At 41.7% G+C, this 17,563-nt stretch overlaps 1 protein-coding gene across 1 annotated transcript in view; it reads left to right on the top strand.

Annotated features, from left to right (window-relative positions):
- Nucleotides 1–13,422, top strand: part of PROS1 (protein S) — a 36,012-nt gene extending 22,590 nt beyond the window's left edge. The window contains exons 9-15 of the mRNA XM_056858188.1: nt 2,947–3,065; nt 3,738–3,927; nt 5,824–5,991; nt 7,967–8,135; nt 9,189–9,340; nt 10,266–10,482; nt 13,244–13,422. Coding sequence (XP_056714166.1) covers nt 2,947–3,065; nt 3,738–3,927; nt 5,824–5,991; nt 7,967–8,135; nt 9,189–9,340; nt 10,266–10,482; nt 13,244–13,422 — 1,194 coding nt within the window. The remainder of the gene's footprint in view (nt 1–2,946; nt 3,066–3,737; nt 3,928–5,823; nt 5,992–7,966; nt 8,136–9,188; nt 9,341–10,265; nt 10,483–13,243) is intronic.
- The last annotated feature ends 4,141 nt before the right edge of the window (nt 13,423–17,563 follow it).

The following is a 17,563-nucleotide window of genomic DNA, read 5'->3' as shown; positions in this document are numbered from 1 at the left end:
CCAGTGAGGTTTGAGAACCACCAAGACCCATCCCCTTATACCACTTACTTTGTTTCGTTTGTGCATATACTCCTGCTCTCCCTCATCTGTGTGTTCAAGGCAATTTTACAGGAAAGCAGAGCTGAACAAAAGTTCACGGGGCTTCAGGGGTTGTCTTAACCATTGAACAATGGGGCAACTGCCCCAGGCCCTATGCTGGGGGGAGACCACTGACACCCCCCCAGCCCTCCCCTATGGAGAGCAGCAGCCGGCTCTGCAGCAGCAGCTGCTCACACCTACCCCATCTGGGGCTTGGGCGGCTAGCTCAGAAGTGGAAGCCACTTTCCTTCCCCATCTAAGGCTCAGGCAGTTGGCTTTTGTTGGCAGTGGTTCCTGCCCATCTTACACAGGGTGAAGGCCACCCCTTACTGGGATCGTGGCGACAGGAGTTAGGTTTGGCAGGGGAGTGGCATTGATTCTGGGGACATGGGTTTTTGCCCAGGGATGTAGAATAACTAGGGCCACCCCTGGGGAGCTTCATTACAGCAAGTGGCTTGGAATTTATGACCACAACTTTAGGTTGTGGTTCAAATCTAAACCAGAGGTCTTCTCCATGTGAAGTTGAGCATCGTAAGAACATAAGAAAGGCCATGCTGGATCAGACCAAGGTCCATCAAGTCCATCAGTCTGTTCACCCAGTGGCCTACCAGGTGCCTCTAGGAAGTCCACAAACAAGACAACCGCAGCAGCATTGTCCTGCCTGTGTTCCAGAGCACCTAATATATTAGGCATGCTCCTCCAATATTTGAAAGAATAGGTGTGCATCATGACTAGTATCCATTTTTATTAGTAGCCATGGATAGCCCTATCCTCCATGAGCATGTCCACTCCCCTCTTAAAGCCTTCCAAGTTGGCAATCAAGTCAAGTTTTACTTCGATACAATATCAGCTCTAAAGTTGGCTGTCATCACCACATCCTGGGGCAGGGAGTTCCACAGTTTAACTGTGCATCGTGTGAAGAAATACTTCCTTTAATCTGTTTTGAATCTCTCACCCTCCAGCTTCAGCAGATGACCCCACATTCTGGTATTATGAGGGAGAAAAGTTTCTCCCTTGCCACTCTCCATACCATGCATAATTTTATAGCCCTCATGTCTCCCCTTAACTGCCTTCTTTCCATCACATTCCATACAGTTTCAGTTGCAGGGAAAGTATTTGCAAGCATCCAGCCACATACTCCTGTTCTGTATTTTTCACAACAATCTCAAGCCAAAAGAAGCACAAGTAATATTTAAGATTCTTGAATTTTTGTTGTTATTTCATGAATGAATGGGGATTTGAACCAATTTCTCCCCAGTTTGGGTCCAACACTGTACATTCTACTGTGCAGAACAGAGAAGGGGGGAGCCCATTTCAGGCATTTGACAGGGTTTTGTTAGGGGTAAGTCTGCCAAATCTTCCCCACCTTCTTAATGCCTTACACTTCTGAATATTCCTAACATAAAACCTCCCTCTCCATGAGTCAGATGACTTTAGATTATCCCTTAGCCTAGCTGAAGATGATCTTTGCTTAAACTTGTTGATTACATGAGCTAGACACATAGTTTCCCCCCTTAAAGGTGGCAAGACTGCCCACACCACCCATGGTGTGCACCTTTGTCACATTATCATCCGATCAGAAATTTTTCAGGCTGATGTAGTGCTTCAAATACCTGAACATCTTGTTTGAGCAGAGAGAAAAAATATCTATGTATACCATGTGAAATAAGGCCTGCATAACACCACTTTTTTTTTTGCAAACTATTGTATATCTCGAGTCCTGTAGTCCAAACTTCTTTGAAATCAGTTCATTGGTTTGTTTGTTTGTTTGTTTTAAAGGTTCAAAACCTGAGCTGATACTCATGAAATATTTGCATAGCTCTAAGTCCCTTCACTTTGATAATTCTCTCGCGACAAGCTCAAACCTTCCTAAGAGACATATTAAACGATCAAAGAATTCATATTTCTTCCACAAAGAAAGAGTGAGGCATGCAGGGCTTCACTGTTTCCCTATGAATGGCTTCCTTTATACTTCTCTGGCAAGTCGAAGCATGTTCAAGTATATTCAAACAGTTACCACTAAAAACAAGCTTTGACACAGTCCGATGCAATGGGGCTTAAAGAGTTCACAGATCAAAGGCAGCTATTGTGCTTTAACATACTTATGAGAACTTGATGAGTGGTAGTTAACTTTGATTTAATGATTAGGCAACATGAGGTGTAAGTCCATTCCCTGCTGATAATGAAATCAGGTTTCAGGAAACCAACTCGTACATGGAAAGTAGATCCAGAACTATTTTTTTTTTAATCAGAACTGTTCACATAAAAACTGCTTGAGATTCCTTTATTCTAAGGTGATACCTTCAACTGTAGCTATAATATTAGAGCTGTTGTTCCAAAAAGACCCAACAAGTTTTTAGTGATAAAGTAGTCCTGACAGCTAGCTCACATGTCCAATAACACACTTATCTGCTGTGCAGATTGCATTGGTTGGTTGTGGTTCTAATGTTCAATAAGCTCCTTACCCTGTGGTGCTAGTCTGGAGACTTCATTCATTTCTAGGAGAAGCCCTGTAAAGCTATTTTACCACAAAACAAGAAGTTGGATTAAAATGACGGCTGTTTTTACCAATTTCCTTTTTGCATATAATAAATCTAGCAGAACTACATTGTTTGAAGGAATCCACTGTGCAATGGACTTTGCTAGTCTACAGTCCCACAAACATTGATGGCAGATATCATTATACAGTCCCTGTTGATCTCTTCACACAACCTAATTCTACTTCATTCCTACTGCATAATGGCAGCTTAAATCAGGGGGAAAGTATTTGAATTTGTCCCAATACATTGCTAAAGCTGCCTGAGAACAGAGATTTGACCTTACTTGGTCAAATTATAACAGGTGTTTCTTTTTTTCTGTTATTCCCAGCCTGTGCAAGATTGCCTCACTCTGAATCTTGAAACAAATTATGAATTGCTTTACCTGGCAGAGCAATTTATAGGGATTCCTGTTTTGTATTTAAGGTTTAGACTGCCGGACGTTACAAGGTAAGTAGACGTCAGAAGGCCTTAAGTATGGGAGAACAGGGGAAAAGGTATACTTTACTAGAGCCAGACAGTCTAAGGGCACCAGGGCAAGCTGAAAGCTCATTACCATGTATGATTTTTCAAAATTAAATGTTTTTTTTTCTTTCATGACTCATGAGCTTTTGTGGTGGGAGATCCATGTTACCAGTTTGTACTGAACCCTAAATAATGATGGTTGGGGCTCTGGATCTCAGCAGATATAGAAGAAGAAGAAGAGTTGGTTTTTATACCCCGCTTTTCTTTACTTTTAAGGAGTCTCAAAGTGGCTTACAATCGCCTTCCCTTCCCCTCCCCACAACAGAGACTGAGAGGTAGGTGGAGCTGAGAGAGTTCAGAGAGAACTGTGACTAGCCCAAGGTCACCCAGCAGGCTTCATGTGGAGGAGTGGGGAATCAAACCCGGTTCTCCAGATTAGAGTCCGCCACTCTTAACCACTAGACCACACTGGTGTGGTTAAGAGCCCTTTTATTAGCCGTGGTCATTGTTGCTTGTGAGTTGCCTCATGTGTAGCTGTTTTGTCACGTTTTGTCATATTTTATTCTGTAATAACTTTCACAGTGTATAGATCCAGTCTGTTCATTGTTTCGTACTTCATCCTTTCTTCCTTATTGTGCTTTTTCTATCCCCTCCCAGATTTTCAGCTGAATTTGATTTTCGGACCTACGATAGTGAAGGTGTTATATTATATGCTGAGTCTCCTGACTACACATCATGGATTTTGCTTGCTCTTCGTGATGGGAAGATTGAAATTCAGTTCAAGAATGAAGTGATAACCAAAGTAACAACTGGTGGCAAAGCCATCAACGATGGCTTGTGGCACATAGTAAGTGTTTTCAGTGCCAGGAATTTAAAATAAAATGCGTGTAAGGAAGCAATCTTCTTTTCAAACAACTTCATAAGTATACGGTAGTAACCGTGACTTCATTTTCCAAAATACTTTGATGACTTCATAATAATTTAGATTTTAAATGCTTCAATTATAGCTCTGTGCCTAAGATCCAGGGAAATACTTACTTTTCAGTCAGACATAAATAATTTATTTCAGTGTTTAGTTAGACAAAAAATTCTGGAAATCTCTTTGTCAAAGCCAGATGCGGGGAGGGAAAGCGGCATGGTAGAGCCCAATCTTGTCAGATCTTTGAAGCTAAGTAGGGTCAGTTCTTGGATGGGAGACCACCAAGGAAGACTCTGCAGAGGGAAGCAGTGGCAAACCATCTCTGCTTCTCACTTGCCTTGAAAGCCCCTTGCAAGGATCACCATAACAACTTGACGGCACTTATATATGTACATAAACCAGATGTGATCCAAAATTTGTGCAGAAGTCTGTATTAGTTCACCTCACTAATGAGTGGAATGTTCTCTTTTTAAGCCTAATATCTGTAGAGCTCTTTCACATGAAGCAGAATTGGAACGATGAGGGTCAAGCCAGGCAGGATAAGAAAGAATCACACCTGAAAGTTTTATGACAAGATTCATGCCAAGCCTCTATCCATACTCAACTCCTCCCACACTCCCCTTCTGTAACTGTAACTTCCATTCCGTTCTTTGTCCACTCACAGAAAATACAAACGCCAGCAATAGTCCAACCATATTTCTCTCAAATGCCAAACCAGATACATAGTTCCTTAGCAGGCTGAGATTAAATGAAAGCACCTGATAGTCTTTATATTAACAGTGTTTAAGATAAATTTCAGGAGCCCCTTGGCACAGAGTGGTAAGCTGCAGTATTGCAGTCCAAAGCTGCTCACGACCTGAGTTCAATCCCGACGGAAGTTGGTTTCAGGTAGCTGGCTCAAGGTTGACTCAGCCTTCTAGCCTTCTGAGGTCGGTGAAATGAGTACCCAGCTTGCTGGGGGTAAAGGGAAGATGACTGGGGAAGGCACTGGCAAACCACCCAAATCAAGAATGACCCGGTGCTTGCACAGGGGACCTTTACCTTTTAAGATAAATTTAGGCGCTGCACAAGGTATGTGTGTGTGTTAAGTGCCGTCAAGTCACTTCTGACTCAAGGCAACCCTAAGAATCAATGTCCGCTAAAACATCCTATCATTAAAAACCTTGCCTTGCTCAGGTCTTGCAAACTGAAAGCCACGTCTTCCTTTATAGAGTCAATCCATCTCATATTGGGTCTTCCTCTTTTCCTGCTGTCTTCGACTTTTCCTAGCGTTATTGTCTTTTCCAGTGACTTTTGTCTTCATAATGTGACCAAAGTACAATAGCTTCAGTTTAGTCATTTCAGCTTCTAGGGAAAGTTCAGGCTTGGTTTGATATAGAACCCACTGATTTGGCTTTTTGGCTGTCCACAGTATCTGTAAAACTCTCCTCCAACACCACATTTCAAAGGAATCTTCTTCCTGTCAGCTTTCTTCATTGTCCAACTTTCACACTCATACATAGTAACAGGGAATACTACAGCATGGCTTAACTTGATGATGGTCACCAGTGAGACATCCTTACACTTAAGAGTCTTTTCTAGCTCCTTCGTGGCTGCCCTTCCCAGTCTCAGTCTCCTTCTGATTTCTTGGTTGCAGTCTCTTTTGGTTGTTGATGGAGCCAAGGAAGAGAAAGTGTTAAAGCCCGATTTAATAGACCGGCTTTATCCTGTGGTTTGTGAAGTTTGTTCCCAGTTTGCTTTCACTTTCGGCAACACAGAATCCTTGCTGTGTTGAGGTTACTGCCTTCAGCTTTTACAAATATCTCTGTCTCTTTTTACATTCAGATCTCGGTGGAGGAACTCGAGCACAGCATCACTGTCAAAATAGCCAAAGAAGCAGTGATGAATATTAACAGCCCAAGAAATCTTTTCAAGCCATCCAGTGGTTTTCTGGAGACGAAGGTGTACATTGCGGGTCTTCCTCGCAAAGTGGACAACACGCTCATTAAAGCGGTAATTCTTTTCAGTGTCAATTACGGCATCTCCGTTGCGACCTCTTCTCTCATATATACCTACATCTGTTCATTTGTCACTGCAGTCAGAGACAAAATTCTTGTGGTTTTTTTCCCTTCCTTTCAAAAGTCACAACATATGAAGTGAGTCGTGAGGTTTTATCTGAGGCGATGGTGTGGGATTCTCCCTTTCAGTGCATTTTCAAGTTCAGTTACTAGTTATTCTTAGAAGACAAAATTACATCACTTCTTTGGAATGCCTTCCTACAAATGTTACCCGGCAATGCTAGATACAAGCCAGAAAAGAGGGCATTTACCATTAACTTTAAAGGCATTTGAATTGCAGAGAATACAAAAATAGTTAAATCCTTAGTGATGCATATAACACATTTTATCTACATCTGAAAACAGGCAGTCACTGTGGTAAAAGTGTAGGAGCTAAAAAGTATTAACTAATTGGTGATTACAGGGTGGAGGAGGGTGTAAATAAAAGCAGCTAAATTTGCGAAGAACAAATTTATAACAGGTGCATTTGCACTTGCAGTTTAATGTTGGAACTGCTGCTGCTGGATTTGTCTGTGCTGTTGTAGGAATTGCATTTGACCAGCGGCAGTTGGGAGATAAATTTCAGTGGAAGAACCAACTGTAGTTTCAAGAATCCCAGGGGAAATGCTCAAAAAAAGTAAATAACAATGGCCGATAAAAAGCTGCTACTTCTATCCTAGATGGAATCTGTGTTGGAAAAACGGTTGTGTTCTGCAGTGTTTCAAGCATTGGACTTGGACCGGGGTGCCCTGGGTTCTGATCTCTCTGCCATGATGTTCCCTGAAAGACTTTGAGGCTGTTACGAAGCTTTCAACCTAATCTACCTTATGGGTTGTGAGAGTAACATGCAGGATGAGAATTATGTATGCCGTTTTACCCATGTTTGGCACATGGTAGCATGGAAAAGAGCCCTGAAAGGGAATGTATGTTTTCCTGTACCACATATAGGTATATCAGATGGTGGCATGCCACCTGAAAGGAAACAAGATCCCCTGAATTGGATGTGCCAGTCAGCCTGTCCGTAGCCTAAGCTTCCAACAGGGTCACCCTAAGCATCGAGAGCCAACGTGGTGTAGTAGTTAAGAGCGGTGGACTCCAGTATGGAGAACCAGGTTTGATTCCCCACTCCTCCACATGAGCGGCGGACTCTATCTGGTGAACTGAGTTTGTTTCCCCACTCCTACACACGAATCCTGCTGGGTGACCTTGGGCCAGTTTCAGTTCTCTCCGAACTCTCTCAGTCCTGCCTACCTCACAAGGTATCTGTTGTGGGGAGAAGAAGGGAATGTGGTTGTAAGCCGCTTTGAGACTCCTTTCAAAAGGTAGAGAAAATTGGGTATAAAAACCAACTTCTTTTTAAGCCCTCTGATTTCAGCTCTGCTTAGAGTGTTACTGCAAATCTTTTCCCCAAGCCATGTGACCAATGTAGTGGTCATATCAAGATTTGGTAGTGTGTATGGGCTATGCACCACTCATTCAAGTAGATATGTTACACCATGGTTTGAGAGTGCAGGAGTAAGGCCAATTGAAAGTCAAGCATCGTGTTTAAACTGGCCTGCGGCTAGTACAAATTTTAGTCCTGATGCGATGAAAACCAGCTTATAGATTTGCTCAAAGACCCAGATTTGGAAAGAAGCAAAGCTCCCTGCTTTGAATCTAGCAATTGCCGTATTCTTGCTTCTTGGGGCTCCTTGCAGAAAAGGCTATTTGAAGGTTCCTGCCCTGATTCTGAAGCCCAACCTTCTCTGCATCAGACCCCACTCTCTATGAGGCGAGTCAGAATCCCAGCCCTTCCTAAAATCTTGCCAGCATGGAAGCCTTCCTGATATCATCTGTAAGGCTATTCAAAAAGGTTCCTTCCAACCATTGATTGACAGCATTTCTAGTCCAAATCAGAATGCCCCAATAATATTGCTGTATCTCTTCTGCAGATTAATCCCCGTCTAGATGGATGCATTCGTGCCTGGAACCTAATGAATCAGGGGAATTCTGGTGTTAAAGAAGTCATTCAAGAGAAACAGAGTAAACACTGTTTAGTAAATGTTGCAAAGGGGTCATATTACCCTGGTACTGGAGTGGCCAAGTTTCAAGTTAGCTACAGTAAGTATGTTTCCCACTTCTCCTAATGCTGTTCTGTGGTGGTTGCCAAATTAATACAAATGAGAATGTTTATTACCATTCACCTTCACAGGCTCTCCATCCAACCATCTCAGAAGCAGGTTTGGTGTAGTATCAAAAAGGGAGGGTGTATCTTCCTGATTGACATAAAAAGCAACGCATCAGTGCTGAGAACAATCCCATTCAGCTGCAAGTCAGAGAAGGGGTTTTCCCTGAGTTTGTTATGGGGTGGGGGGAGAAGAGCTCACCTTTTAGACTATCTAGCTTAAACTGATATAATGGTTAGAGTTTTGGATTACGATCTGGGAGACCCAGATTCGAACCACTAATCTGCCATGGAAGCTCACTGGGTGATGGTAGGCCAATCACATGTTCTCAGCCTCTTACCTCACTGGGTTGCGGTGATAATAAAGTGGAGGAGAGGTTGATGCAAGCTGCTTTGGCTGTAGGGCAGTGGCTCAGTGGTAGAGCATTTGCTTGGCATGCAGAAGGTCCCAGGTTCATTCCCCAGCATCTGCAGTTAAAGGGACTAGGCAGGTAGGTGATGTGAAAGACCTCAGCCTGAGACCCTGGAGAGCTGCCGCCGGTCTGAGTAGACAGTTTTGACTTTGATGGACTAAGGGTCTGATTCAGTATAAGGCAGCTTCGTGTGTATCCATGTGTATGTGCATCCTCTTCGGGGTCCATAACTGTAGTCATGATGTGACTGTCCAGACTATTGAGCAAAAGCTATTTGTGATGCAGCATGGTTGCCTGCTTTTCTCAACTGGTGCAATCAAATAAAAACATTTCAGGGCTTTTGGCAGGTATCTACTTCATCTTTTTACCTGGAAGCTACAATGGCTTTCTAGAAGGCTTGTGATTCCAAAGTCATAGTACTCTGTTTCACCTCAAACTCTGCCCCAATAATACAGATTCTCAGTTTATATCTGTTGTGCCAAAACAGAGGTAAAATGTTAAACCAAAGTAAATGAGAAACCAAATTTTGTGTCTTACTAATGGATACTTTTCTTCTTCTTTAAAAACAAAACTAAGATGACAGCCTCAGCGATACGGAAGATTGGTTGATCAATGTCACCCTGACCATCCGCCCATCCACAAGCACTGGCGTGCTGCTTGCATTGGTTTCTGGGGAAACAGTGCCTCTTGCTCTATCAATAGCAGAGTCCAACTCATCCAACTCCCAGGTAGTCATTTGTGCCCACTGAAGGCATGTATATGCATCACATTTTCTTTGTGTCAGTAGTGTGACAGCCCGCGTGCTATAGTGTTAGAGTGTCGGACAAGGCTCTGGGAGACCAGATTCAGATCCCCACTCGGCCACTGAAGCATGCTGGGTGACCTTGGGCCAGTCACTCTCAGTCTAACCTACCTCAGGGAGTTTGTTAAGAGGATAAAATGGAGGAGAGGAGAATGATGTAAATCAGCGTGAGTCTTCACTGGGGAGAAATCTGGCATGAATATCTGATCTGGCTGAAAGTAAAAAAAAAATTACCACCAGAGGCCTAAGGCAAGATAACAACTTGAGGCGTATTGTCACCGATATGGGGCCTTGCGAATGACTAGTTTAATTCTGAAATATGTGAATTACCTCGTCATTTCCACTGACAGCAGTAGACTCAGCTGATTCAAAGGGGCAGCTCTGATGTAGGATTTTCTTGCTTGATGGTACCACTTCAGAATGTATGGGCTACTTGTTTGGAAGGCTCTCTGTTCAACTCTCTCTGAAGACACTTATTCCGACACGCAAGCTTTCTTTGAACGGGTTTGGCCGAGGGGTGTTTTGAAGAAACTTACCCCCTCCCCTTTGGTGCAGGGAGTCCTGTGAAATGACTGGGCCACATCAGAATCTGCTTGTTTTTACTGGGTCTTAAGAACGTGAAGCCTTTTGAAATCAATGCATTTGTTTGTTTTACTAAAATATCCATACCTTTCTTTTGTGGTTTACAGCTCCTAGATTAACATTGCGGAAAATCCAATGAAACACCCTTACCCCCCCCCCCCCCGCACACAGGCATTCCCCAAGAATGCCTACAGCTCAGACCCCCATTACAAGCAAAATGAAACCACTCACAAAAGTGTATGTGATTATTGTTTGCTTCTGGCTCCTAGGAACTTCTTGTGTCTATTGAGAATGTCATTGTGGCCCGTTTGGAGTCTAAGAGGTTGTGTACCGCGAGAAGAGTGCTAGTGGGACTCAGAATCACCAGACGGATGCTCGAACTTACAGCCGATTCACATTCAGATGTCATCTACTTAGATCAACAGTTTGCTGTCCTGGACCAAGCAATGAGGGGGCACATTGATACCTACCTAGGTGGCATTCCTGGTAAATGTTGTTTTCTTCCATTATAATTTTACTGTTAACCTAACTTGTATAATCCAGCATTGTTTGTTTTTAAAATAAGAACAGTGTCCTTTCTTTAAGCAATTTTCTGCAGTTGTTATTAAAGTCTAGTGCTGTATTAGTAGTAATAATGTACTAGCTTAGCATTAATAGAAGCAGAGTCTTTTCTGGGATGTGACCTGAGGAACCTCTATTTTCTCATTCCCATTCCAGTACGGCCTCTTCTTTCCTTTCCTTCTGTCTTTTATCATATACCTCAAGCGCCCTCTGCTGACATGTCTGAGAACAGAGTTGGCATACCTTGTGTTTTTCTCAATGAAGTATTTACTTAAAGATAAGTGAGGGAGATGTGTTTACAAAAATTCACATTTTTTGCTTTGATATACTGCTTTTTGGCCACAAGTGAATTACAAAAATCCTGGAAGTTTGATAAAGCCATGCATAAAATGTAATCTTTTTTTAATGTCATTTCCTGCCTTCAGAATTCTTGCAACATGTGAAAATTACAGTGTGTGAAAATTGCATCTGAAATCCACAGCTGCTGGATTTCTCTTTTCTTTTTAATTGTCTAGCGAGTGCAGCTAAGCTTTAGCAATGTGTTCAGATTGGGGCAGAGAAGAAGAAACGGAGTGCTACTTCATTGTGGCCTTTTATGCAGGGACGTTTTCCCCACGGTCACCCCCTCTGACGCTTGGGGGCTTCCTTTGGATTATGCATGCCTTTTCCGCACGTCAGAGGTCACCTTGCTCTCCCCGCGCATTTTGACCATGTTTTCCAGATGCTGTTTTTGCCAGAATCTGGAAAATGCAGGCAAAACACGTGGGGAGAGTGAGACAGCCTCTGACGGGTGGAAAAGGTCATGCCTAATCAAAAGGAAGCCCTGAAGCAGTTGTCAGGGGTGACCATGGGGAAACATCCCTGCATAGGAGGCCTGTGTTGGCTCAGCACAGAAACCCTGTGTCAACAACCTGTCCATACATTGACTGACCGTGCAGGAAGGGAGAACAGGTACAAGCATGCCGTCCCTGCCCCCCCCCCAACCTGTGCCCACATATAGGCTCCCTCCCCACGATCAGTGACATTGTTTTCTGAGGGAGGAAGTGTGTGTGTGTGTGTGTGTGTGTGTGTGTGTACACGTCCTCCACTCATTCACTCCATGAAGATGATTTGGCAGTCACACAGTATCAGGGGGTGGGGTCAGTGCACTCAGGCCCGCTGTTCCTTTCAGTGCAGTCAGTCATAATCATCATACTTTATTTGTAGTCATAGACCATCAAATATCCCCCAAAATTGTAATTAAATATATACATAAATAGTTATGAACTGATAATACAAAAGATAAAGATGTAGTGGAGATTAAAAACTGGCATAAAAGGATAAAATCCTCCAAAGTATACATAGAACAGTAGAGATTCTAATCATAGATTGGTTATTCTAGAGCCTTAAGTGCACTTTGTCTTATTTTAGTTGCCTGCCAGGCAAATCTAGCCATACTAACAGATAAATTTGGTATTGTGTCTGACAAAAGGAGCTCTAGATGATGTTTTCTGAGAGGTTTGGGACAATCCACTAACAAGGGAATTGGGGGTCCTGATCATATATGATCATATAACGTGTATTCAAATAGGACGTGTTCAGTGGATTCTAATGCGTCCCGTATACATATACATTTTTGTGCATCCATTGGCCTTTTATTATATATCCCTTCGAGAAACTTAGAGGGAAGAGTATTATATCGAAGGAGGCTAAAAGCCCTAAGTGCAATCAGTCAACACGTGGAGAGGTCATCTGTGTAGAAGCTGGAGACGTGTGTCATCTTTTTCTGCCCACTCCTCAGTGTTTCACACACAGCTCTCCGTTCTTTTCAACCAGAAATACAAACATCCCTGTTTGCTCAGATGTTTATTTCATATTTTTTCGAAGAAAAAAATATTAAAGATGTGTCTGGTAAATAGGTGTATTGATGCCTTTGATGTGTGTTGAGATAAATACAGCTATAGTACTATAGTACAAAAATATTAATTGTATAGAGCCAATGTGGTGTATTGGTTGAGTGTGTTGGACTCAGAAATCCCACCCTTTCTTCCTAGCCACCCCCTCCCTTTGTAATGACATTACTGTTGTTAATGTTAACTCTTAAAATAAATGGAAAATTGATAAAAAGAAGTATTCCAACTAGAATTTTTTTTTAAAAAAAATTATAGCCTGCTCTCATTCCCAGCAAGCCAGGCTCAGGGTGGGTAACAACCTTTAAAACACATCAAATATCAGTAAAACATCAATAATATCAATAAAATATCATAATGAAACCATAGACAGATGGCCTTAAAATTACCCAGAGGCCACAATGTAACTGGGATACGGCAGATCTACCCCCCACAGATGTCAGGAGTGTGGGGAGAGGATGGGGAGGCCAGTAATGATGGATCTATTCGCAGCTGCCCTCAGTTACAGGCCTGGCGGAATAGTTCCGTTTTACAGGCCCTGCGGAACTCCTCAAGGTCCCACAGGGCCCTGATGTCACCAGGAAGAATCCCACAAAGTTTTTTTTTGGGGGGGGGGACAAAATGAGAAATAAAAATATCTTTCAATAGCTGAAATAGTATTTGGGAAACTTTTCATATATATTTCCAAATAAACGTAAGCATTAATAGCTATTGGTTTTTCTGGCATTGTTTACATTTTTTAATTAGAAATTGATATTGCAAAAATTGGTATTGATTTTTTGTGGTGTTTTATGCAGATGTTCCAATTGACGCAACCCCAGTAACACTTTTTTATAACGGTTGCATGGAGGTGAAGATCGGTGATAAGCAACTGGATCTGGATGAAGCCATCTTCAAAAGGAATGATATTAGATCACATTCATGCCCACTGATTATGAATGAAATGGAAAATTCTGAAGTTGATGATGTCTTATAAGAGAATCCAGATAGTTTTGTGCAAAATGGATGACGGTAGAAAATGAACTGGAAAGAGTCTCCTTTTTAACGGTGTGTTTTGAGAACAAATAATTTGCATCCTTTTCCAATACAAAGGGACAGCACCAAGATTAGTACTCCATCAAAATAATCCGTGCCATAACATTTTAGCGGAATAGCCTACCTGTCAACGTGTATACAGTTCATATTTTGTATTTTACTTAAAAAATGAAGCCAGAGAACGCCAGCCTGGTCGCAATAGGATACCTTGATCCTGATACGTTTGTAGTGTGGCGGCTGCAAATTGGCACTGAATAGACTGGATCAAAGTATTTCCCTTTAACTTCTTAAAATAATTTAGCATCCAGATCCCAAAATCTTCTGTTCTTATAGAAAAGAGCTTAAAGTCCCATAGGGGGACAGTGTGCCAACACCTAGGCTAGCAGCCTTTCACGTATCTGATTGTGATACATCAAGAGGGTCACAAGCAGATTACAGGAACAAAACATTGAGATTAAAGTACCAATGAAGTAATTCCAACACACATATAAATGCTATTAAATGGGTCCAAACTTTTCCTCATAGTAAATATGCTGAAAGCAGCAGCCAAGATCAACCTTCCATCAAAAACTTAAGAGTAAAAAAAGTTAAGCTGGTATTTAGTTTATATGACCTTCTGAGCCAAAAGATTGTGTTGCATGATGTGTTTTGAATGATACACGTAACAGCAAAATGTGACGAAAGGGATGTACTTTGTGTTGGAAAGAATGACAGCCAAGGTCCACGTAAGGCTTGTGCTGCTCTCTGAATGAGGGATTACAGTACTGTAGTTCCAGTAAGAAGGACGTGCACCTGAATTGGTATAGCATCCTATCTTTTATCAGCGAGTTGCATTATGGTGCCCTGTGAGAGCCTATTTCCTCACAGCACAGCATCGATTTTCACTGGCTGAATGAGAATTTGATGCTCATTTCTAAGTGGTAAACTTAGATATTGCTTGAAACCAGCACACTGTAGCCGGATGATAATGAACCATAGCTTAAGGATAGCATAAAAACTATAAGATTATTATTAGTGATTAAGAAACTGTGTGCATCAATGAGGGTTATCCTAAGCACATTTTCATAGCTCCAATGGAATCAATAGGATTTCCAAGTAAATGCATTTAGGATTGTGGTATCGCTGCATCAGAATTTAATGACCAAGCACCTTAATCCCAAGGCTCCATATACTTGAAAAGATGTTTAGAACTTTGTGGCCTGATGCCATGCTTAGGACTTGAGCTTTAATTACCAACCCAGATGTTATTTTGGTGCATACTTAGACATAAGCCTAAGTTTTAGGTTGCAATTCTAAGAACACTTTCCTGGGAGTTAGCCCCACTGAGTAGATCTGTTTAGGACTGCTCCCTTAGTCAATGGAAAGTGAGCACTCTTAAGACAGGATCAATACATAACAAGGTGTTGGGAAATTCATGATCAGGTCTTCCCAGTGGCTTTTTAGCAAAACTACAGATGCACAGGGACCCAGTTTGGGGCAGGACTGTGCCAGGATGGAGAACAGTTGAATCTTTTCACCACCTCACATAGTTTCACAAACTGAAACAAGGTTCTTCACACTTCTATAGCCCTTTAAAAAGATGGGCACCCATTTTTTTAACTGGCGAGCAACAATGGAGTCTCGATGAGAAATCATACTGAAGTAGAAGAATTCACACACACCCCAAGAGTGTATGTAGTTCCAATCCAAGCTACAGTCCTTTAAAAGATCTGGGAAGCCCAGGTTTGAATCCCCACTCTGCCATAGAAGGTCAATGTGAGACCTTGAGCCAGTCACACACTCTCAGCCTAACCTGTCTCACAGGAGTAGAAAAGAGCAAGAGTCCAATAGCACCTTAAAGACTAACAAAATTTCTGGCATCATGATCTATCTCACAGGGTTGTTGTGAGGATAACATGAAAGAGAAGAGAACAATGTAAGCTGCTTTAGGTTCCTACTGGGGAGAAAGGCAAGATATAAATTAAATAAGTAAATAAATGACTGGTGGAGATCCATGATTTCTCTCAGGTCTAGTTTAACCTCAGAGGTAAATATCCATAAAGACCATGATCCTTAAATGCATGGAATTAGCCCTCAGAAGCTTTTGAAATTTTTGGTTCCTATCCTTATATGAATAAATTAGAAAGTTACATGTAGAAATACTCATTTTCTACTGTTTAGCCTCTCTTACACAAGTTTGCTGTGCCAAACAGTTAGGGTTTTGTGTGTGTCTGTGTGGGTGTTTTAAGTTTGAAGTGATTTGGCAGATGAATGCTGTGAGCTCCTGGGAGAAAACTAAACAGAAAGTGGAAATATAGATTACTGGCAAGCATATGTTCAGATCTTCTGGATTTTTGCCACTGTTTCTAGATATAGATGCAGTACAAGTACATATTGCAAACCTGTGCCAGTAGCAGAGGCTAAATGCTGCTCATTTTTGTTTTGTTTTTCCAAAGCCAAGGAGGATAAGGAATAGTTATATATATAAAAACACATGAAAAATAAATCGTGTCCCATACTTTTAATTGATTTCTATTTTGTTTCCTGTATTGATATTGTAATGCACTCTAACAAAATAAAATACCTTTCCATTTCAGGAATACTTTGTGTTAATGTTCTAATTATCAAAGCCTTACTTAAGAGATTGTAGTATCCTCAAAATGAAATCAGAATCTGTTTTCTGTACAAACATAAACTAATATCGTCTGTTAGAAGCTTGTAATAGATCATGTATTTGGATTCAAGTTATTCAAAGGTTTTGCCAATATTTCTCCGATGATTGCTTGTCCATATAGATTTTTCATTAACATAATTTGTTTCCGTTGCTTTGTCGTCTATGTATCCATCTATCATATTTGTATTCTGCCAAGGAGCAAAAGTCAGCATAATGGTTCTGTCTTGTTCCATTTAATCCTCAATGGCATTTTGATGTGGAGAGAATGATCACCCAACTATTATTGCTTAGTTTGCCTTAGCCCAGGTTTGAATTCTCACAGTTCCATGGCAACTTGTTGGGTTCCTGTTGGGCTAGCATAACCTAGGGTTGTTATGAGGATAAAGTGGAAGAGAGAACAATGTAAGCTGCTTTCAAACTCCACTGGAGATAAACATTTGGGTAAGAGCACAGCAAAGCCTAGGTTGCTATTGTGTGGGTTGCAAAGTTCAGATCTGGCCTGCCTATGTGGCAACCATTTTTTACACAGTGACTATTTCCACTTACCGTTACGGGGAGGGATTTTTCCCCCTTTTTTTCTAATCAGCAACTGAATATTGTTATGTTGATATGTCATAACAATGTGTATAACAGGAACTCCCAGCTTTCATTTTTTTTGAAGGTAAGTCCCTAGCACTTTTTTGTTGCAGAAACATAAGGGGAAAGGCTTATTGCTACACCACACATAGAAAAAGAAAACAAAAGTTGAGGAATCAGAGAACCTGATATGCTTATTGTCATAACATTATATTGGTAAAACGATATTCAGTTGCTGATTTTAATTTTTTTTTTGGAAAAGACCCGACGGGGTGGGGATGGCTGCTGCTGGGCAACCAGGGCAGGGAAATGGGGAACCTGTGTGTGGTTGCTGCTGCAGCTCCCAATACTACACACATACCTGTCCCCATGTGGAAAACTCCATAGTAAGGTAGGTAATGACACAGGGTAGGAACTAAACCACAAATGGAGTGAAGCTCATGGAACAGGACTTTCCCACCTCCTGCTGTAGCCTATTACCAGTAAGCTCTTGAATTTCAGGTTCTGGGGTCAAAAGACCATCAGGAACATCACTGGGAAGAAGCGGAGTTTTGCAGAGGGAAGTGGCAATCATCTCAGCAGAAATTACACATCCCTTCTCAGTCAAAAGAAATGCTGTTTCAGTAGTGGGATAGCCCCTTTGAATTTATTACTTCGTGTCTAGTACTTTCTGGAACAAGTACTATGAAAAACCTTTTTATTAAGGCCAACCAAAATGACAAAAATAATATGCAAGCTTTCGGGTTCATCAGAACCCATAGTCAAGCAGATTTTGAGGGGAAAGGCACAGTCTCATGTTAGTTCTGGTGGTGTTAGATGCGGACAGGTTTACCGGTGTTTGATTTCAGCACTT

This window comes from Euleptes europaea, chromosome 12, assembly GCF_029931775.1.
Source record: "Euleptes europaea isolate rEulEur1 chromosome 12, rEulEur1.hap1, whole genome shotgun sequence".
Classification (NCBI taxonomy): domain Eukaryota; kingdom Metazoa; phylum Chordata; class Lepidosauria; order Squamata; family Sphaerodactylidae; genus Euleptes; species Euleptes europaea.
The sequence above is the reverse complement of the archived record's forward strand: the minus strand, read 5'-3'. Positions and strand labels throughout refer to the sequence as shown.